The sequence below is a fragment of the Stegodyphus dumicola genome, chromosome 4 (genome assembly GCF_044657685.1).
Source record: "Stegodyphus dumicola isolate Sdum_Otavi_A_Nest chromosome 4, ASM4465768v1".
NCBI classification, from domain to species: Eukaryota; Metazoa; Arthropoda; class Arachnida; order Araneae; family Eresidae; genus Stegodyphus; species Stegodyphus dumicola.
Window position 1 is genome coordinate 13,258,827 of NC_140771.1, and position 24,752 is coordinate 13,283,578.

The 24,752-nt window shown below is 29.0% G+C and overlaps 1 protein-coding gene across 4 annotated transcripts in view; it reads left to right on the plus strand.

Moving 5' to 3' along the window:
- Nucleotides 1-24,752, plus strand: part of mus81 (mus81 structure-specific endonuclease subunit) — a 53,706-nt gene that overhangs the window by 26,761 nt on the left and 2,193 nt on the right. Inside the window, exons 7-12 of one of the 4 annotated variants that reach the window (XM_035360708.2) lie at nucleotides 408-503; nucleotides 5,958-6,065; nucleotides 8,240-8,343; nucleotides 14,786-14,869; nucleotides 20,903-20,938; nucleotides 22,581-24,105. In XM_035360708.2, coding sequence (XP_035216599.1) covers nucleotides 408-503; nucleotides 5,958-6,065; nucleotides 8,240-8,343; nucleotides 14,786-14,869; nucleotides 20,903-20,912 — 402 coding nt within the window. In that variant the 3' untranslated portion in view covers nucleotides 20,913-20,938; nucleotides 22,581-24,105. Of the gene's footprint in view, nucleotides 1-407; nucleotides 504-5,957; nucleotides 6,066-8,239; nucleotides 8,344-14,785; nucleotides 14,870-20,902; nucleotides 20,939-22,580; nucleotides 24,106-24,752 lie in introns of those variants that run through there. The other 3 variants (XR_015040583.1, XM_085814574.1, XM_035360709.2) reach the window with 3 other exon arrangements.

The window sequence follows — 24,752 nt, forward strand, 5'->3', positions numbered from 1 at the left end:
ATTGCAGCTTGAGATATCAAAAAACTATGGCTTTCACAACATTTTTTAATAATTGGATATGAATAATTTTCTTTGGAAAGAGCACAAACGTAGCCTTCATCCACTGCTTCTTTAAAAGTGCCATTTTGCATGAAAATAAAACTGTCAAGTAGCAGACTGTAATTTATACTTTTAAAATTATAGTTGTTGTTTTAAGCAGACAATTTTTTTTTATAACAAAGCAAAATCATTTAAAAAATGTGCAAACAACATCTGTCGAAATATGATGTCTTTACTATCACGATAAGATTAAGAGAGGGGATATAACTGTAAAACAGTTATACTTCTTATTATGATTATGTGAATGCAAATATATAAAGATAACAGCTGAACATTTTGTAAGATACTGTCTTTTTCTTTTATCTTAGATAATAGATGGCTTTTTCGTGAAGAGAACACAGGGAATACGAGAGTCTGTTGCATATCTTTCTGTAATGACCAAGTTGATTAAAAATAAGTATCAGGTATTTTTTTTAAATGTTTCTGTGATAAAACACAACTGAGGTAATTATGTAAGTACAGATTCAAAGTTCTGATGATCTGTTAAAATTGCTGAGATTTTTACACTGTAATTATTATTCATATTTTTTCCCTTTTAAATATATATGTATGTAGTGGAACTTTGTCTATATTCTTTTTCCATCATGATAGAGGGACAAAATGATGAATGTAGGGAAAATGATTTAGTCGATAAACTACAAAATATTATAAATGAGTTATATACTGCAAATGATTAGCACATGGGAAAAAAAATATAAAGGAACAGCATAACTGGAATGATATTTTAGCTAAAAACATGAAACTTGCATAAAATCTTTATTTAACCATACATGACCTACCTTCAATATATAGAAAATAATGTATATGGTCATTCTTAACTGAAATGTAAGGTTTACAGTGATTTGTCATGCTGTGCAATAGATTGCCCAGGAGTTCCTATGGTAACAAAGTGTATTCCTAATGTATAGTACCTTGAAGCTCCTGGAAACATTGTTGAGGTATTGCCTTGCTTTGACTCCAATTTACTTTTAAATTTAGATGCTTTAAGTTTATTTTACTTCAGTACTGCAGCTATAGCACAGGATGGGTTTAAAAAATATCCTTTTGATTTTTGTCTTTTAATTTTTCCATTAAGTTTCTTTATGTATATATATACTAGCAGAAGTACCCAATGCCAGTTAAGCTACATTGAGAGTAATGTATCTAACAAACGGAGAGAATGATACCACTGTAATCCTTCTTTAATAACAATGCAAAAATTATGATTCATAGTCATACATTTTTCAGTCTGCGATATGGAATCCACATAAAAAATATCGATAGTAAAATAAGCTAATTCTCTCTCATTATATCAGCAACAATGGCACACAGTTTTTAATGATTTTCGTCTTTCTAATCAAATGGTCGTAAAAGCTCGAGTTCCATCCAGTATTTCACCTATATTCAATTTTAGTTGATTAAATGCGGGAAAAAATTATAATTGATCAGAAATCAATAACGCAAACAAACACACAAACAGACATTCTTCTTTATATGTATAGAGTTCATAAAACTTACAAATTTTTTATTAACAAACTTTACGATTTGAAAGTGAGCAGTAGCAACACTTTTCAAAATAAAGCATTTTTATCTCACACACGAGACTGTTGCCACTTAGAAAAATGAGTGCGAAAATTAGTGCTTTCAATGTTTTTAGTTAATATTTTGGCTAATTAAAGATGGGAATAGTCGAAATGGCTTCCCTCAAATTTTTGGAATCTGGAATAATGTATTTAATGTTTGGCAATGCTATTTGTATTTCATCTTAAAACTTAGAAATTTTTTATTAACAAACTCTAGGATTTGAAAGCGAGCAGTGGCAACAACTTTCGAAATAAAGCAGATTTTCATCTCTAGCTTGCGAGACTGTTGCCAGGTGAAAAAATGAGGGTGAAAATTATCGCTTTTCCGAGTTTTTATTAATATCTCTGATTTTAGCTACATTTTTTTTGAAAAAAATGTATGTCGACCTTTTCCAGGACCCAAAAAAAAAGAATTGTAGAAAGTTTGGTGACGATAGCTATACTAGTGGCTGAGTTATTAGAGGACAAACACACAAACTGTCTTCTTTATATATGTGGCTACCCATTTTGTTACTCGGCTCCATGAGCTCAGTTTTTTTATTCTTATATTTTGGTAAATTACGCATTTTTTGCTTTATTTTTTGCTTTTTGATTGAATTATGTTGTTCTTATCTTCCGGTTAAGGTTTTTATGCCTTTCGTTAATCTGCATGCAATAGTTTTAGAATTATCAATAATTTAAAAGTTGTTTTAAGTGCGGCTAAGCGTAATTTTTTTAACCATAGCAGCCATATTTGTTTATGTTTGAAACTTAGCAGAATAGTCAATTAAGTCTCTGCAACTTCAGTGTCTTTTTTTTTTTTTTTTTTTTTTTTTTTGTCAAGTGGGACCAAAAGAAACTTTTAGTATTGTGCACCGAAAAATCTGCCTTTCTTGCTGGCCAAATTTTTTGTTTTTGTGCAGAAACTCAAATTTTAATTGAAAAAATGCTTTTCCATATCTTTCAATTTTTAATGAAGGTATTTTGAGTTTTTATTATTTTTGCCTTGCCGCAAAGTGATAACTGAGTTAATTGAATGAGAAATGTATCTCTAATGAAATTCAAGGAAATAAGTGTTTTGTATTAGCAGCAAATATTGTCGCCATTCTGTCTCGGACAGAGGAGAATGTTTATGAGCAACACATCGCATTGTATTTGAATATAACATGTGGCAATGTTTAGTTAATTCTTCAGATGATATAGTTTTTGTGCTTTCTGAGTTATAAAATGAATGACATGCAACGCTATTAAGTGAACCTAGCACCAGAGTGTCACTATGGTAAATAAATATAGTGAATTTTAAAGAGTGCATTTATTCTGTTGTGGTTTATGTGCTATCAACGGAGTATATTTAGTTCAATAAGTTTAAATGCAATGCAGGAAAAAATGCATACATATTTAATATTCTGTACAAGGAAGTTATGTAGTGTACAGATCAGATTTTTCATCCATATGTCTTGGGACCTATATTGAAAACTAACTGTAAAACTATTGAAAACAAACAGGGATAAACAATAGAATTAAAATTATGACAACTTGCAATTAAATAGCATTAAATAGGCTAATAACCTGGATACATCTGATTTCTATTCACAAAGTGTTACTGCATTAATGTATTGTTAGATTTATACTCCGAAGGAAAGGTAATTCAAAGTTCACTTTTTTAAAAAAAAATTCCAAATGGCATGTTGGAAATGTGATTTGCAAAGTGTGCCAAAACAGTCATTCAGGCAATGATGAATGTGGGAACATATAAAGTTACATACATAGAACTTATTTGAGACCAAAATGACAAAATAAGTGGTAAAATGATTGTTGCTTGAACATCAGGTTGATTTTGTACTGTATATATTATTAAGTATCTTAAATAGAGTGTAAAGTTCTTTCATATACTGTCTGACTTCAATTTATGTATGTATTTTTTTTGACTATGTTAAGAAGCTTTATTGTCTTATATTGATTTTATTTATCATTACATTTGCAGTGAATCCAGACATATGTTTATTTTCACAAGACTGCCAATTATAAAAAAATACACTTGCTTTCTTTTATTTTGGATAACTAGTTTTATTAACAATTTTGTGAATGACTTACATATTAGTTTTTATTCATAGTTTCTCTGTATCATATCATTTATATATACAGTGAAAATTCTTTAATCCGGACATCCATAAACTGGAATGATCTATAATCCGGACCTCAAAGCTACAAACTTTCTTCACATGCATAAATGCATAATACATTTACGCATGCGCATAATACGTTTACGCATGTGCATTTAATGTATAATGGATGGTATAAGCTAGGCTAAAATTATCTAATTATCTATTTCAGTTAATGTTGCAGATTGCGTTGTTCCTTAATCTTCGAATTGGATCCGGCTTATTATTTTTTGCAGACTGTTAGAGCAATTTTATAAAAGTAAGCTTGAGCTTTCGATTGTCAAAAAGAATTTCCGATTCTGGAGCTGCCAAAGGATCTACAAAGCGAAAACATGTTTCGATGTCCATCAAACAAAAAGTGGAATTGCTGCGAAAAATGATAAAGGCATATCCTTTGTTTCTCTAACCATTCCAAAATCTGTTTATCAATTTCACGCTGCTCTGCGGGGGGGGGGGGACATTGCAGCACACAATGAACTGTAAGTTGATCTGTCAGCACTATCCTTATCTTCAGAGCAGATGTTTTTATTTTATTCGGCTTATAATTCCTTACTTTATTGCTGTATTTCTGTACGTACTTTATTACTGTATTTTATCTCAATATACTCAGTCTTTGATATGATTTAAATCAAATTCCTCGTCATTATAAATATTATAAATACACATCAAATAGTTTTCTGGTTTCAATTTTCTAATTTCGACTATGCGTAATGTATGCTTTATGCATGCACACGTTGAAAGAAATGTTTTAAACAAATAAATATTAAGCTTTTTTTTTGGTAAATTTTGATACCCTTTAGATCATAATTGCCCTTTATTTCATAAATTGCAGTTTTATATTTTTAATTTTATAATTTCTGCATGCCATCTTACCAGATTTAAATTGATGATCTATAACCCAGAAAAACCGATCTATAACCCGGAATCGCAGAAGTCGAGACGATTCCAGATTAAAGATTTTTGACTGTATATAAATTCAACAACCATGGAACATGCTATATATTGTTTAAAATTTTGATTTAGAAACTAATTGGAGTGCATTTATGAAATTGATTTTTTAAATTGCTATAAATTTGAACTTCAAATATTTATTTTTGAATGACTTTTCAAATGTAAAATGTTTTGACTACTAGCCACCTGTTTTTTATTCTTTAATGCTGTCATCAACATAAGGCTAAACTTTATTTTTGTCACTCAGTATCATATTTTTAAAATTTTCTTTACTAAATAGTAATAACTGCAGTTTTTGCTAGTTATTAAAATTGTAATATAACTGAATTTCTTTTATTCTCTGGCAGTTATTTGTAATTGATATATTTATATTGTTCAAATATTTACCTTTGGCTTATGAATTGCATGTTATTAATTAAATTTCTCTCAAATATTAAACAGTTAAAATAATAATGCCTTTATTAAAAGTTATGTTAAATTGCAGTGCAAATATGAAATCAAATGTCAAAGTGTGATGAAACTTATTTGCATGCTTTCTTTCTTTTATTTTTAATTTTAACATTAACAAAGTTGTTATTATTCCAAAGGGGCTTTGTCCCTGAAGGACTATTGTTTTCGTTTTGCGATTTTGCGTCGGACTCCTATAAACGTCGGTTCACTTTTCAAACTGTTGCCACAAAATGTTAGAGTCCTGCATTATATTTGAAGAAATTAAATAATGAAAAATCTGCATAAATGATTGTCTATTTCTCGCATTGTGATAAAACAATGGTACATAGAGCCATCGAATTTTGAATGACGAAATCGTACTGCGAATATGGGCATCTGAAATCCCAAATTTGGAATTTGTTTTATTATAGATTTTATATTTTGTAAAACTTTATTGAATTTTTGATTTACAAACTCAATGCTTTAAAAGCGAGAAATGGCAACGTTATATAGAAAAAAAATACTTTTATCTCCAGCTCGCGAGACTGTGTATATCGGAAATTCTAAAGATATGCTTAATTTAACATTATTTTGCGATATTGCTCTTGAACTGAATTTTATGGTTTAAGTGCAAAGAACATGATATTTAATAAATAAAGGTAACACTCAAAACGTTAAAAAAACGCCCCTTTGGACGTAATTTAAAATCTGAAAAATTTCAGATTTTTTTTTTTTATTAATTATTTTCATTAACAAATTGCTCTTCTAACTTTAGAATCAAACTTTAGTCTCAGCACCAAAAGAAGCTATGCAAAAGAAAAAGTGCTCATCTTATTCATTTATGACATTTAAGGAATTTAATTGCTCTTCAGTTAAAAATAAGGTAGGTTAATGATTCCATTTTTTTTAATTATTATTTTTCCATTTTGTTTATTGAGATTACAGCAAAGCACATTAACTATCTGCCTAAGGAGATAGATGCCTTCACGGAGGACTTTCTAAGAAAAACTGTCTCTTTTCACATGGAGAAAAGCACGAAAATACCCATGCAGCCAGCCCATTCATGGGATTCGAACCTCAGAACAAACTACCAGTGTTCAGTGACTTTACTGCTCAGATGCTGGTGGGCAGTTAATGATTCTGAATGTCCTGCATGCTTTATAAATGATAAGAACCATTTCATGAATGCAGCTATGTGTGTATGGCATTTGCAAAAATCATTCACTAAAAAAAAAAGCTTTTCCCTTTAAACTCAAGTATTGACAGATAACTGCTGATTAAAATTACACATTTTTTTCAGTCCCTTATAGTTTTTTCTTATTTTTTTGAGGAATGTAAATAAAATTAATGCCTTTTTTTTTTCCGCTTCTAGATATAACTGATTGAACTAAATTTAATTTTAACATTTGACATGTAAATAATGTGTGGGGATGGGGACCTCTTCTATTTGAATACATCAATGTAGAGTAGAATAATGTAAGTAATTCTGACCAGGAGTTGAGCTATCCATAGTGGTTTAAGTTAAGTAATTTTTAAATAAGTTAATTTACATGCTCAAAGTATGTATATCTTCTTACATTTAATGGATATATCTCTTGGGTTATTTATTATTGTATCTATAAATCCAGATATGTGTTTCCAGATATGTGTTTATTTTCCATGATCCAGATATGTGTTTATTTTCACGAGACTGCCAATTATTAAAAAATACACTTGTTTTCTTTTATTTTGGATAACTAGTTTTATTAACAATTTTTTTGAATGACTTTCATATTAGTTTTTATTCATAATTTCTCTGTATCGTATCATTTATATATATATATAAATTCAACAACCATGGAACTTGCTATATATTGCTTGAAATTTTATACTGTTTTGTAATTATATGTGAAAAACTCATTACAAAATTAGAAATCCTATTCTTTCTACATATGATATATCTTCTAGTAAATTTAGTGTAATGTTTCTGCTTTTTTGGTGTCATATTGGTCACAATAAGTTCATGTGATATGTTTGTTTTCTATACCTTATTTTAATTTATTTATTTTATTTTTATAAATTATTTTATAATTTATAAATTTATTTTATTTTTACAAATTTGATGATGTGTGCTAAAAGTAGATGATGATTCCAGCTGTGATTTACTGCAGCAGCAATTAAATATAAAAATATTTAATTACTGCCCCAGATAACATATCCCAAATATACAACTGTCAAAGCCCTCAGCTTCCTGTAGTGTGCTGTATCTGAGCTGAAGAATGTCAAAACTGCTTCATGATCAACTGGTATTATTGTGCAATATCCAAACAAACAGATGGTGATACATGTCTTGGAAAGACACATTCCAAGACATGTATCATGGAAAGACATGTTCAAAAATTTTTAGAATGATTTTGATAAAGAATTTTTAAAAAAGGTTTTGGGATAAAAATTAAATAATATAAATCATAATTTATATTTAATTTTCCTTACAGCTACTTATGCACGCATCATATTTAAAAATAGATTATCAAAAATGTTTATGTGAACTAACATTTTCATCCTGTTTTGTAAATTATGCATGATAAAAGTTAAACATTTTACATTGGTGCATTTGAGATAAAATGTTTGATATACTGTGTGTATGTAAAATTGTAATAAATAAATGTATTAATAAATTTACATGAAATTGTTTTAATTTTATATTGCATATGTATAAAATTGTTTTAAAGTTCTTAAATTCATATTTTAGATTCTGACAGTCAAAGAAATGTTTGCCAGCAGTTATTACAATTTTTTGGGCTATCAGTATTATTTACATATACTTATCAATGTATCATATTTAAAAAGAGATTATCAAATATGTTTATATGAACTAACACTTTTGTATTGTTTTGTGAATTATGTGTGATAAAAGTTAATGTTTTACACTGGTGTATTTGAGATAAAATGATTTGATGTACTGTGTGTATGTAAAATTGTAATAAATAAATGTATTAATAAATTTACATGAAGTTGTTTGAATTTTATATTGTATTTGTATAAAATTGTTTTAGAATTCTTAAATTTATATTTTAGACTCTGACAGTCAAAGAAATGTTTGCAAAACAGTTATTACAATTTTTTGGGCTATCAGTTGATCGAGCAGCTGCTATTGTGTCACACTTTGAAACACCTACAAAGTAAGATTTACTGATTTTCTTTTTTAAGAACTGTAAAAAGGTATGCGTATTGAGTAAATTGCCATTTTCTTTCAGTACTTATTTATTAACAGAAAAATATTATTTGAAATTTTTATTCAGAAATTTTGAAGAGAAATGCCAAATGTTATGTTGCTGTTCCTTTTGATCACAATCTGTCCCAGTATTGGTTACTTAGTATGGCGTATAGTTAACAAATTTCTGGAAATGGTGTGTTAGTATATTAATTTTTGCCCATAAAAGCTGCAGCCCTATATTTTTGTCCTTGCTTTTGTTTGATTAGATATGTACAAAAATATTTAAAAAATGATGCAAATAGTCATGTTTTAGCATTTTAAAATTGAATTTTTTATGTGATTGCTATAGTTATATTTATTGTTTATACTTGATGGAAGAAATAAAACAAGTGATTTGACTCCTGTATGTTAAAAACTGATTGAGCTATTTTAATTTAAAGTTTCAGATATGACTTCCTGAAAAGTCAAGTGTAGTACAGACTGAAGAGGGAGATATATAAATTTGTATCTATCTAAAAATGAAATACAAGTGTAATAAAATTTTTCTGTAGTTAACAGGCCATGGAATGATAAGCATTGCTATGGAGACTGCTGTGAAAAATTTTTATCAATTCATATTTTTTCAAGTTCTTATTCATATATTCTTATAAAATTCATGTTTTAGAAAATAGTAAAAAGACTAACTTGTAGCATTATTTGCTTAAATCAAGTATGAAAAATATTTCTGGTGTAACGAATTTTTTTGTATGACAATTAGGTTATGTTTCTATAGTAATAAAACTACATGTGAATATTATTGTTGTATTTTAGCATTTGAAAACTTAATCTCTCAAGAAAGGTGATAAATTTGTTTTTCTGGTACAGTATAATCTACAAAAGCCTCAGATGTTAAATATTTTGATCAATTTTTATCATATGCAAGTCAAGCTTTTTATGTTTTAAAAGGAGTATTAACTTTTACTAAGTATAACTACAGGGACCAGCGCACCATATAAAAAGTTAGATTTCATGGTTTTTAAATGATTGATTTTTAAAATTTAAAGCTGAAAAAAAAAAATAATATTTTTGTCATTTAAAGCTTTTTGTAACTAAGAGTATGTATTTATGATAAAAAATTGCAAAAATAGAGGCTGCATAAGTTGTCGTTTTGCACATGGTGTGTTAAATGGTAATCCATGATTTTAACCTGACGAGAGCCAACTTAAAGTTTTCCACAATATTTATTTAACTTAATGATACTAGTTGTATGTGTTTCAGATTTGAAAAGTGTGAGGACTGAAGAAATATGAAAGTTTCTTGAATGTTTGTCAAACAGATTGTTTATGTACGATAAATTATGTGTTTTGTGTTAGTATTATCTTGCAGAATTAATCCATATCTCACAAGGAATATATAAATCATAAACATGCGCAATTATTATTTATTTATGAAATCTCAAACTAGAAGCTATAGTTGTTGAGCTTCAATAGAATTTATATCTGACAGCAATGTTTATACATTTTTAGAATGATTTCGAGGCTGTTTAATTAATGTTTAAAATGCAAAGATTATTTGTTTAAATGTTCGATCTGATAGCCTTTTTTCTGAATTGTAAGTCTACAGCATGATTTCCATAATAGAGGTGCTTTTTTTTTTTTTTTTTTTTTTTTTGTGTGTGTGTGTTGTAAAATTTCCTGGAGTACTGGTTTTTATTCCTCTTCTCTTGCTTTCTGAAGTCCATCAATAATGATGGGTTTGTGCTTAGAAAGAGCTCTTTTCAAGAGACCAAGGGAAAATAGACCATAGGTAAAATGCCGGAGGACTTCACAGGAATATGTTGTAACTGTATCTGCACAATACTTGCATCAGTCTTTATTTTTTCAAAGAATGCAGTGGTGCTTTTCAGACTATGACTAGCTGCTTTGTTTTGATGAAGTTTCACTTTATGAAAGTTGTTGGGATAAAGAAATGGAAATTCTTCTATAAATATTGGACACAATACTTTCTTTTTATAGTATACTGAGTATATTTTAATATTTTTCCTTATTTTTACTATCCTATTATAAGAAAATCCTGCAAGAATCATAAACTCGTTACTGAAACTTTATTTGCATTAACGGTTTATACAATTTTTTTTTCTCTTAGTTTTTGATAATAAATAGACTTTTTTTTTTAATTTTTTTTTTATTGCTGTCAGTTAGGTAAACCTGTGCTTCATCAAGGGTTACAATGTAATTCCATTTATCTCCTGCTGAATAGTTTTCATACAGGTTTCTAGAAATTGTTCTGTATTATGCAATTTGCCTTGGCAAAAGCTGACTTTATATTTACAGTCAAAAGTCGTTAATTCTGACACCCATAATCCGGAATGATCTATAATCCGGACCTCAAAGCTAAAAACTTTCTGCGCATGCGCCGCGTTGGCACATGCGCACAGGCGTTTTACGCATGCGCGTAAGACCTTGACTACTGCGCATATGCGTGTGCGCAAGTGCAGAATACATTTTCGCTTGCGTTTAATGTATAACGGACGGTGTAAGCTAAAATTATCTAATTATCTATTTCAGTTAATGTTAATGATTGCATTGTTCCTTAATCTTCGAATTGGATCCCGCTTATTATTTTTTGCAGACTGTAAGAGCAATTTTGTAAAAGTAAACTTGAACTTTCGATTTTGTCAAATAGAATTTCCGATGCTTGAACTTCCAAAGGATCTACAAAACGAAAGTATGTTTCGATGTCCAACATGAAGAATGTGACAGAGAAGTTAGTGAAAACGAAAAAATTTCGATTGACAAGTTAGTCGGTATTCTCGGCACAGCAATTAACGGGACTTGAACAGCGGAACTTTGTAGCAGAACAAGAAATTATGTCTATTTATAGAATTAAAGAGAAAGTATTATCACATAAAACGAAGCAACTTAAACAACTTACATTGAAAGAAATGTTTAATAAAGTAAACAAATAAATATTAAGCTTTTTTTTTTTTGTAAATTTTGATACCCTTTAGATCATAATTGTTCTTTATTTCATAAATTACGGTTTCATATTTTTAATTTTAGAATTTCTGCATGCCATCTTACGAGATTTAAACTGATGATCTATAATCCGGAATCGCCGAAGTCCCGACGAGTCCGGATTAACGACTTTTGACTGTATTGTGTTTTTTAGCTTCCTTAAGTTGTAAATCTTGGTTTCTTATTTTATTTATTGTTGCTACAGATATACTTAACTGCATTGCTTGATTTGTGTATTGGCGAGTTTTTCTCTTGTTACCAATTATTTAACTTTAGAAACATTAGAAACAGAGTGTACATTTTTTTCATTGAGTCTTTTTTCCATGTAGAGGCAATGATTAACCATTTTTCTCTTCCTGATTAATAATATTGTTTATTCTGCTCTAGAAATTTTAATACCATGCACTGCACAACTTGTTTTGATTATGGAATAGGAACATTTCTTTTTGGAAAGTTCAAAAACATATCCTTCAATCCGCAGCTTGTTAACTTTTGACATTTTGAAAAAGAATAATTTTAAACTAGCCCACAATACTTCCCATTTCAAATAATAATGTATTTCCAGAAATTTATATCCCAAAACATTTGCTTTTTTTAATAAATAATTCTTTATGAAAATCATTCCAAAAATGTGTGAACATGTTCTGTATTTTTACAGATTTAATGTCTGCCAAGCCAATATTAGTTCTTTCCCGTCAAGTATTCTATCTTCCCAACACATGTATCATCATTTATTTGTCTGAATACTGCAAAGTAATACTAGTTGATTATGAAGCAGTTTTACATTCTTTAGCTCAGATGTAGTATACTGTAGAAAGCGATGGCTTTGACACTTAATGCATTCAGTCTCACGTCACATCTGGCTTTATGTAGTGGATTCACGCTTAAGTATACATAACTATGGTTAACAGACCATTAGAATTTGTCAGCCTTTCACATATTCAGAAAAATAAAGTTAACAAATATCAAAGAAATTTAGTATCATTACTGATAATTTATTTAATTTCATTACTAGTGACCAAATTTATGCTGTAAGTAAAACAAATGTGTAACAAACTCATAGGGTATCTTGAAAAAAATTAGCTTATTTGCCATTATTTTTTCCTTTTTGTAAGTCTGGCCATGACAGTGTGTTAAAAATATTCTAAGATTAAATTCCAAGCTAGTTCTTGTATAAAAAGATTCTTCATGAATCCTTGACACTGTATCTGGTTACATTCATGGATCTCTTGAGATTACACATCAAGGAAATTTATGTTTGTTGGAGGCAAATAATTTTGATTCTTCTGCTTCCTAGAATTGAAAAGTAATTGAGTTGAACTATTATTATCATCACATACTATAAAAGTTGAAGTTGTTTTTATCATTTCACCTGTTAGTTACCCATTTATACTCACATTTAATAAGTTTTTTATTCCAATACCTCATATTTTATATACTAGATGTTTTAGTATATGAAAAACAGCTGCACCTTTCTTCTTCATTATCATTGAAGTAAGATTTATACTTAAACCAGAAATGTAATGATGCGTAGCTTTGTTTCAAGATTTTATCACATTGCAATCAATGTAATACATGTGAGATTGTAAAAATTTAAAGTAAAGAAATATTGTGTCAGTGAGAATTTCATCCTAACTTTATCAATATTTATGCATGACATGGCTCTTAAAATGGCTGTGTGCCAGGAGAACTGAATAGTCAGATGGGAAAAGATTGGTCACACAGTTTAAAATTCCCCCCCCCCCTTTTTTAAGAAAGTAAAGCTTTAAAAATAATAATGAAAAACGTTTAAGCATATTAAGCATCATGGTTGAGTGCCTTTTATGGTAAAAGTAATAAAATGTTGGTTATTCACCCCAGCTTTTGTTTCTGGTTGTCAAATGGACTGGCTTGAGGTTTTGCGTAATGTAAATCTGAGCCAGTTTTCCTTTAAAATCTTCCAAGAAGGTATTCCTTCCCATTATCAGTTAGCTCAAACTGTGTAGTGATATAATTAAATAATCCAATCCAAATTAATCACAAAATCTTCATTGTGCAAGTTAAAGGGCATGAAGTTGATGATCCAGTAATTGGAATGCTGTTAGGCTATTAAAGAAAAGGTGACAAACTTCATCTGTTAGCATTAAGACACATTACAATATATAAAAAAGTTATATCCTTTATGCAATATATATATATATATAAGTATATGAGTATGCAAGATAAAAATAATATGTGAAGCAAAATTTTAGTTTGCAATAGTCCCTCAACTCTCTATTTTAATTTAGTTATTTTCTGTTTGCATCCTAAAAATATTAGCTACTTATAATAAATCTCTGTAAGCTGTGTCATTTCAAAATTAATCCTTTTAATAGGATTCTTATATAATAAAGACACTTGCATAACATTTTAGCTAATAATAATTTTAAATTTTGCAAACTGAAATTCAAAACACCAATCAAAATGAAGCAGAAACATAATTCAGTCGGTCTTAAACTTTCATTTGGAAAGTTTGCATTTTTTTTTCTTCTTTATGTATTATCAGCTTGGTGTTTGCATTGGTTTCCTCTGTCGATATTAATTACAAAAATATAACAATACAAATGTTGCTATTCAAGTAAAGGCATGATTTTTGTGACATATTTACTGTGCATAAGTTAAAAATGTCCCAATAAAAAGTATTCAGGCTTCCATGATTGCTTATAATTAACATATTCATTTTTATCAGCATCTACATCATCATAAACACACACACATATATATATATATCCTGGGTCATAGCTAAATTAGAGTAAACCTTTTGATATTTGAAAGACCTTAAGAATTTTTTTAAATGCACTTTTTTTTACATACACGTGTGAAATAATTATTATTAAAGTATGATTTTTACTGTATATGTTTATCATAAAATAATGCAAGTATTATTGTTTTACTGGTAATATTTTTATGTTATTCATTTGTCATTTTTATTGGTATTTTAATGAGTAAATTTTTGTGAATTTTGATTTTTTCTAGCAAATTTTGGATATGAATATCAATGAGAGAGTGAGATAGAAATTTGTGCAAATAAAAATTATAACAATGTAGAGATTATATTAAAGCTTCATATAATAATAACAAATTATAAAATGGCAATAAACATCCATGTGAAAAAGTTTCTAATTAAGACATCAACACTAAACTTCCTTAATATACAAAGATAATATGGGTATAATGGATTATCTCATATGGTATGTAAATTAATAGATCAATTAGAGTTTTAGTTCATACTTGTCTTCATAATCAAGTAAGTTTGGAATTTATGATCGTGCTCAAGAATTACTCAGTGGAATCTTTTAATATTTTCTAGCTATTTATTGTTGACAATTTCTTTTTGCATAATGTACCTTGTGTTTAAAATTAAATTTATGAAATAAAGCTTATCTATTTTAGATTTCTTGAAGCATATGACAAATGCAGAACAGAAGAAGAGAAAATCCAGATGGTCTCTTGTATAAAATTTGGAGCTTCTAAAAAGTAAGTGAATGAAAATGATTCTAAATATTTCCTTAATGCTGAGTCAAAACAATAGCACAGCACCAAATTGCTGCAAAATGCTTAAATATTGAATACATAGTAAGTCAGATGTTTAGTGTTCTTAACGCAGATGTTAAGAAAATGTTCAATTATTATATATTATGTGAGGAAACAATTTTTACTTTTATTGTTTGTGTCAAAATAAATTGGGAATCTTGTGTAGACTAAAAGGTTTTGCAGTTGTGTATATATGTTTAGAACTTAATCTGCAATGATTAAAGTGTCAAAATAAATTAGAAATCTTGTGTTGGGGCTAGAAGTTTTGCATCTACATAAGTTTGATTATTAGGTTATTTGAATAGTGCAAAACATGCAGTGGCTCTTTGCCTGAAAGTGGGGAATGCCTTTATGGAGGACTTTCTAAGGGAAACTGGAACTAAGGGAAATTCACATTATATATACGGAAAAGCGATCAATCAGCCAACCTGTTCATCTGGGTTCAAACTTGGGTACATATTCTCTCTCTTTAAAGAGAAAAAGGCTTGACAACATAAAAACTTTTGAGAAGAAAGCATTAGTGTTATAAAAGAAAATTGAAATTTTGTAGAATATTTGCAGCATTTACAGTTGCAATGCAAAAGCAAATAAAGTGCTTCAGGGACAAAGCATTTAGGTTTTACCATGCCCCGTCATTTATTTCATGAATTTTCTCATATTTGAATGCAGAACAACAACATACAGAAATATAATTTAGAAATATTATAGCAAAATATTATACAGATAGGAAATGTAATTCAAGTTCAATTTGAAAGTTTCTAAAACATAAGTTTGTAATGTTCTTGAAATATTGTTGAAACATTTTCTCCAGATGTCCTGAATTTAGAGTATCAACCATTGAAAATATTACAAAGACTGAGTTCTTGCAAAAAATCTTGAGAAATGAATTTTACAGTTGAAAATCTCGTAAAAGTATGCATTATAATCAGTATGAAAACAAAATGTTTCTAATATATAGACATAAAATTTTATTTTATATCTATATATTAGATAATATAACATAGATGTAATACTTAACATATAAACAAATTCAGAATACTTGAGGTATGAAACAAATTCAGATTTTGTTATTGTAGAGCAGTACAGTACTTAATATATAAAACAAACAAAAACAATGTAATAATAAATTTTCACAAAAAATGGCAGGTACTCTACAAGTGAATCAATGTAACTAACTGCTGATGACTATGGAATGCTTAAATACAATTAAACACATAAAAACCTGTGTTCCTTATAAAATGTATGTGGTTTGTATGATAAAGTTTCAAGTTTGTGTTATGGCAGTATTGTTGTATTAGAGCGTCATCAGTTAAAAATGGAGAAAAAATGAGGGGAAAAAACAATTCTACAACAACACAAGAAATATTGTGGCTCGAGAATTTAACGTTCGAAATATCATCTCTCGCTATTTTTTTGCCATATTTCGCCATTTTCTTAGTATGATGGATTACACATTTTGACAGTTACCTAATGATGAAGAGGCTGTCATAAGATTTTTTCAGAACAAAGGAATAATTCATAACAATAGACTTCGTTTTTAAAATCATCCAATGAAGTTAACTTTTAACTCAAACAATAGCTCCTATATGGCGTTGTTATGTACGTTCTTGCTGTGAAAAAAAAAAAAAAAAAAAAGGATTCAATTGTCGACTGAATTTTGCTAACTTCAGTTAGGAATCGGACATAATACGACAATAGATTGGATTAGCTACTTTTTACTATTGTAATAGCTTCTTCTATTAGTCTTTTCACAAAAAGAAAAAAACAACGTTGGACGTGTTCTTAAGGGGACAATGGGGTTTATGCCAGGAAATCAATGTTTTCTAGTCACCATTCCCAATCATTGTGCTACGATATTGATGACTGCTATTCAGGAAAACATTATGGATGGCAGCATTATATTTTCAGATTGCTGGAAAGGATATAAGAAAGAGGAATTAAGAAATGCTGGGATTCTTAATTCCTCTTTCTTATATCTTTTCCAGCATAAGCATTTTACTTTGAATCATAATTTATTCTAGACCCTGAAAAAATTATAATTATGCCATATCCTAACTATGAAAGGATTGTAGGGCAGTGCTAAATTGAGAAATAAACATCAGCTGAGCACTGCTAGGAACTATTTAGAGTCATATTTCATAGAATTTATATGGTGTCGATTATATTAAAAAATTGAAGTTTTTTTAATGCAATATTGAATGATATTTGTAATTTTATGCCACCTATTTAGATTGAATTTCATTTTGTTTTGTTATTTTTCATTTATGTGTAGAATATTGTAGATTAAACATTTTTTTTTAAAATTTACTTTCTTTAGGGATTAAGAAATTGTAAAAAGTTTACTTTTACAGAATTATTTTTTAAAATCTTTTGAACTCTATTATTATTTCATAATTTTTAAATTGGTGTCAAACAAAATGCAGTGTATTTTTAACCGACACCACTCTAACGGAACAGTACCATTATGGCTATAAAAATTCTTTTATGTTACATACTTGTAATACAAAGTTACGGCCAATAATTTGTATCCTCAAGTTATGTCATAGAAATTTAGTAAACAGAATCTAACATTATCCTGCAATAATAATAAAAAATAAGTTAAATATGTGTGTTGTGTATGCTGAAATGTAATTATTGAATGGTCAGAGGAATGTAATTATTAAAAAAAAAAAAAAAAAAAAAAAAAAAAAATGCTGCTAGTCTGTTCATGACTAGCTGACTCTCCTAAATAAAAAAAATAATCTAATTTGGGAAATAAAATTGACAAATAAAAAAATAATAAGTTAATTTGGGGATTGGGATTAGGAGTACTCTAGGAGGACAGTAGGTATGTGGTATCACAGTATACTCCCAAAGGAGAGGATATAAAGAGTGTAAAATATCAGGTCAAATTATAGCAAGATAACATGCAGTCTTTTAAAATTTGGTATGATATCCAGATTGCAAAATGTGGAAGTTTAGAGTTTTTCCTCTGCTTACCTCTGGCCTTAGGAGGACGTATGCAACAAATTTTGAACGGAAAATCTCTGTGCAGAAGAAAAGGGTAAGACAGCGAAGGAGCCATACTGAGAGAAGGGGAAATTTGGAAATAAATAGTCGTAATTAGAGTTTAATTTCTTTATCAGGTTATAAAGTAACAATTCGATTAAAAAAATTGTTAAGAAATTTTTATGCCTAATTTGGGAAATAAAATTGACATCATTTTGAATAGCAACAGCTATTCTACTATTTCTGTATAAATCCACTTGCTGGATTAAAAAGCTCTGAGCCTGTTAGAATAGACAATTTCTGATTTCTTTTTAGTAAGGGAATTTGGTAAAACTACTATGCTATTACAAAGTAAATTTCAGAATAATTTTTTAAAATTTTATAAGGGTCTAAAAATGAAGGTGAAAGCTTTCTGTTCTTTACCAAGTTCAAAATTACTTGCTTTTTACTTTACTTGCATTGTTTACATTATGATCATCATCAGACCTTTGTTGAGCAATTTTACTAGCTTCTTCAATTGGTGGGTACAAATCTTGATTTTCAAATAAAGGATTATAAGGTAATTTTCCATTTAAGTTCCATTCCATTTTTACTTCCTTGTATGAAGGAAGTATTGTAATTCGCGAAAAGTTTCAGCCATCATATTTCAATGCAAATATCCATATTCACCGCTATCGAATGCAATTTAATGATGTTTTTGCTTGACATCTGTTCGTAAGGACAGAATAAAGGACTCTTCCCCCGCCCAAAAAAAAAAAAAAAAAAAAAAAAAAAAGTAAAACTAATTTAAAATGAATTCTAAAGAGCAGTTTTCATGGCATCTGTGCGTACATACGTATGTATCTTGCATAACTCAAAAATGAGTAGCCTCAGAACGTTGAAATTTTGTATATAGGACTTACGTATGTATCTCGCATAACTCAAAAGTGAGTAGCCTCAGAACGTTGAAATTTTGTATATAGGACTGCTATAACATGTAGATGTGCACCTCGTATTTTGGTTGCAATCAGCCGTACCAAAAGTACACTCTTAGACAGAAGAAAAAATAAAAATAAAAATAAAAAAAGACTCACCATCCAAATGGGACGAAAATCGGTAGAAGTGATGTACATGAACAGAAAAACAAATGATTATAGTTTGAGAAAAATTGGATGATTTATTGAAGTGATAGAGCTTCACAAAGTGAAAAAGTCAGTAACGCGTTTGTTCACCTCTGGTCCTTATGGAAGCAGTTATTCGGCTTGGCATTGGCATCGATTGCTAGAGGTTGTGGATGTCCTGCCAAATTCTGTCCAACTGGCACATTAGATCGTCAACATCCGAGCTGGTCGGAGAGCCCTTCCCATAATGCTCCAAAAGTGTTCAATAAGAGAGAGATCTGGCGACCTTGCTGGCCAAGGTAATATTCAGCCAGCACTAAGGCTAGCAGTAGAAACATGTGTAGTGTGGGGGCGGGCATTACCTTGCTGAAATGTAAGCCCAGGGTGGCATGACGTGAAGGACAACAAAACAGGCCTTAGAACTTTGTCGACGTACCGCTGTGCTGTAAAGGTTGTGACGGATGACAACCAAAGGGGTCCTACTATGAAATGAAATGGCACCCCAGACCATCACTCCTGATTGTGGACCTGTCTGCCAGAAGAAAGTCATGTTGGTATCACACCGCTGTCCGGGGCATCTCCAGACTCACTTTCGCTGGTCATCAGGGCTCAGTTCAAAGTGGGACTGATCACTGAAGACTATTCTGCTCCAGTCAGTGACATTCCAGTGCAAATGAGCCCGACACCACTGCAAATGGGCTTGACGTTGTACAGAGGTCAATGGTAGTCGGCACAAGGGGCATTGTGACCTCAGCCTCCTTTCTGTGAGCTGTCTATGAATGGTTCTTGCAGTCACTGAAGCACTAGTTGCACATACAATCGATGGTAATGATGCATCTGAGGCTGTGAGTGCCACTCTGACGATTGCTGTCTTCACATTCTGTCGTTTCTCTAGACCTACCACTTCCTTCTTGATGTTGTGTGCGGCCATGGTTCACCCATTCCTGCCAACATCGTCTAATAGTGGCATCGCTTCTGCTCAAATGTCGAGCTATTCGCCGATAAGACCAATCAGCTCCTTTGAGCCCAACTACACGACCTTTCTCAAATTCTGACATCTGCGCATATTGTTCGCACACCTGTATGCGAGGCATAGTTACTGTCTACCAGAGTACACGGAATGAAATTCGTGAAGAATTTATGACCTGGAATTGTAATTTCTCCTCTTAAATATTCTGCCAGCTGCGCAGATCAGATGCGCTGTAGCGACAACCGTTCATTCATTAGCAGCCAAAATGTAAAATTTTGCATTTTCCATCAAAGCCTGTCTGCATATCAATTTGTGTCCAATTTGTTTTATATCTTCTCGGTGTGTCGTGGTGCGTCGTTTTTTTTTTTTTTTTGTCTAAAAATGTATATAAATATATATATTTATATCCACTTTGTTACTCGGCTCAGTGATCTCAGTTACTTTATTCTTATATATTTGTAAATTGTGCATTTTTTGCTTTAAAAATGATTGAATTATATGTTGTTCTTATCTTCTGGTTAAGGTTTTTATACCTTTAGTTAACCTACAAACAATAATTGTGGAATTATCAACAATTTAAAAGTTAAAATTTTTAAGTGCGACTAAGCTTAATTTCTGATTAGTATGCCATCCATGTTTGCTTATATTTACAATTTACCAGAACAGTGGATTTGTTGCCACTCTAGAGAAACTAAGCTTCCCAACAACAAAGTAACGTCTTCTTTTATTATTGCGAATTAAAATATGCTTAACTCATTATGGAATTAACATTTAAGTTATTAGCTTATTTTTATATAGAAACTGTAACTTTAATTGTAAAAATTGTTTTAACTGTATTTGGTGTTTTACGTTTTTCTATAGCTGTAAAATTTTAATGAAAATATTTTGAATTTTATGTATTTTTGCCTTGCCGCAAAGTGAGAACTGAATTAATTGGTAGCGCATGTGCATTAGGTAAGTGGCCCTGAATCTTCTGCGAAAAAGTTTTTTTAATATTTATTTTATTTCTTTCATATATTGTTTTAGATTTATTATAGTATTTGAATAGAACTTATGGTAATTCTTCAGATGATATAATTTTTGTGCACTCTGAGTTTTAAAATAAATGTTAATGCTGTTAAGTGAACGTAGTGCCGAAGTGTTGCTATGGTAAATAAATATAGTGAACTTTAAAAGAGTGCATTTATCTATTGTGGTCTAAGTGCTATCAACAAAGTAGATTTAATTCAAAATTCGTTAACTTTTAATTCAGTATGTTAAAATAAAATGTGGGAAAACTGCATATAATTTAATATTCCATACAAGGAAGTCGTGGTGTACATATCAGATTTTTAATTTAAGTAAGATGGTGGGAATTTTACTGTAGAATGTGGTGTATAATTTTATATCTCTTCGGTAATTTGGAGGAATAATTTTATCCATGCAGTATTACCCCGATAAGAATTTAATTTACATTTTAGTCTACTTACATTAGCTTGATTAACTCTTTCTATTTTAGTTTGTGGTCTGATAGCAGTAGTTAATAAATGTGTAATATTGTTATTTCTCAAAAAATGCTTAAAATTTGAAGAAATAAAAGCAGCATTTCTGTCATTTAAAATTTTCTTTGGGACTTGAATTTGAAATATTTATTTTAAACAATTTGTATAAGTATCAATAGTTATGGTTATATAATGAGTAGCATGATCTATAATAATGTGAATGTACTTTTTAGTAGAATTATAATAATTTAAATCATCAACAGTATCAATAGGTAACAGTTCAAAAGGTTCACATACAGATGGATACATCTTCAAATATATGTATAAATATGTATATGGTTTGAAAGTCAGTGGGATAAAAAAATGGAATTTCTTCTGTAAATATCGGATGTAAAATTTTCTCTTGATAGTACATTGATTTTTTTCCTATCATTTTATTTTTAATTTTCCACTGTAAGAGAATCCTTTGACAATCATAACTCCTCACTAAAACTTTCTATGCATTCATGGAATCAGATTTATACATTTTTTCTCTTCGGTTTTGATAGATAATAGACTTTTTTTTTACAGTTATTTAAGTAAACCCATGCTCCATCAAGGATCACTCTATATTTCTTTTTTATCTCCTGGTAAATAGTTTTCTTGTAGGGTTGCACACAAATTGTAATACAAATGGTTCTGCATTGAGCCACATGTCTCAGCAAAAGCCAGTGAACATTATGCTTTTTAGTTTTTTAAGTTGTAAATCTTGGTTTATTATTTTATTTATTATTGTTACAGATATATTTTAAGACTTTACAGTTGATTTTTGCATCATAGGATTTTTCTCATATATTTGTTTGAAGTCTTTTTTCCGTTTAGAAGTAGTGACTGAAGCTTTTGCTTTCTAATTAATAATGTTACTTATTTTGCACTTAAAAATTTTGATCCCATGTATTCCTCCCCCCTTTTTTTTTTTGAAAAAATTTTTGTTTTGAAACATTTGTTTATTTATTTATTTATTTATTTATTTATTTTGTTTAATTATTTATCAAAATTTTTCTAAAAATTTGTAATCACCCTCTGTATTAAAGTCTGATTTCTGCAGTGCAAATTAAATATTAATTATTTTCTAGGAATATTGGTCCAGCCCTGAGCAGATCCTTGCACCAGTTCTATTGTCAAAATTATCCTTTATAGTAACAAGATATTTTGAAAAAAATTTCACAAAGATTGTCATTCTTGTACAGATAATGTGAAATGACTGATTGTAAGTTTAGAATAATTTATATTGAACTAAATTATTTTTTTAAATCATGAAATTTCAACTGAGAACTGTTTTGTAAGAGATTTAATGGAGTTTTTTTTGGGGGGGGTTAAGAGTAAGTATGATTATTAGTTTTATTAATCTTGACGTAATTTGTTAAGGTTTATTTTTGTAATCTGATTTAGATTTACTTAAATTCTTCTGTATGAAATTTTATAGTAGCTGTTTCATACTTAATGTGTTTGAAAACAACTTATGTATTTTTTAAGCAGTTATTCAGTTTTATGCTAAGTATTAAGAATAATAAAATTATATTAATACTAGGCTTGTGATGTTCTTTATAAAAAGTGCCTGTATATTTTCAAAAACATATTGTTTGCTGTCTAATAATAATGATAATATATTTATATGTAAACAATACTTTTATATAAGTTTTAAATCAATTTAGATTATTTTTTATCTCCTGGTTTATCCTATTTACAAGATAAATAAAAAATCATTCTGAAGATTTCTGTAATTTGTTTGTGTTGAAATTTTAGATTTTAGTAACAGTATTTAAATGTTTATTTTTCTTCCTTCGGTGAATAATATTTTAGACAAATTCACATGCTTTATTTCATCATGCAGTAAAATGCTGATCAGTATGCTGGAATAATATGATGAATATAGTAATTCATCATATTATTTATTTATAATTATATGATATTTGAAGATGTTAAAACTACTTTTTTTGAGGGGGGGGTCAAAATTTAACATTATCTGAATCAGTTTTTATTTTTCGCCAGTAGTAAAAATTAATTCTAGTTAACTAAAAAAGTAGAGCATTCATTTTCTTCAAATTGCATCTGGTTTGCATATTGAAATTAATTTCAGTATGTTTCTCGGAATTATTCATAAAATATGAAGCTTTGCATTAATCTGAATCAGAAATTTATCAAAAAGTTTCGTGTTATGTTATGAAAATTTAACTGTAAATAAGTCATTTTAAATGGTAGCCATAAACTGAATCTGTAGCATAGTGCTTTAACCTTTTATCTGTGAAAAAAGAAAAAAGATGGAAAGGAAAAAATTTTTAATGTGATTCTGGTGTTGTATAACTTGGTGAATTCTTTAATTTTATTTTCCCTGAATTGTTTAAAAAAATATTCTTTTTTTTTTAATTTATAGAAAATGCAGCGTTGCCACTGAATTATTTTTCTGCAATATTTTTTTTAAATAATTATGTATACTATTTTAGTAAGCACACCAAAAGCTGAGATTTCAAATTCAAAAATAATTTTGTAAATAATTTTAAAAGTTTCAGTAGATTGTGAATTGAATGAAGTTCTTTTAACTGTTCTTTTTGTATTTTGCTGTTCATAAAGGTCATTATGATATTAAAACCACATGCTATATTTTTTGCTTGTGTATTAATATTTTTGCTAATTTATGCAAGACTGAAATTTTATTATTTTTAAAGCCAAAATAAAATATAGAACACGATTTCAATGATTTTATTCCCCCCTCATTTAATCAACTGTTTACGAAAATGCATTTGTAAAATTTTTTATAAATTTTTTAAACAAATTTCGCAAAGTAGAAGTTTTGGCAAAAGTATTTTAAAGTCAGTGTTTTGTAGTTCTTTAAATTTTTATTCCTCACAAGTTAATAATTATTGATAATTTATTAATTTATAACGATAATTATTATGAATGCTGATAGTTTTGGAAAAGTGAGGACAAGATCAGTTATTTATAAATGTGAAATATCTAAATTTTCTTCTACTTTTGAAGAAAAGTACTATTTAAATTTTCTTCTACTTTTGTATCTTGTAAGAAGCATGATACTTTGACTTGCATCGTATTGAACTTAAATATATATATACACACATACACTTCTGCTAAAAAACTAAGCAACAAAGGCAAAAATATGGAATAAAACAAAAACTATTAAGTGTATATTTGTGAAACTGATCCAAGAGGTTAGTGTGGCATTATTAGACTACATAACTAATAACAAAGTGAAAATATACAAAAAAACGTGTGTTACAACCTTTATATTG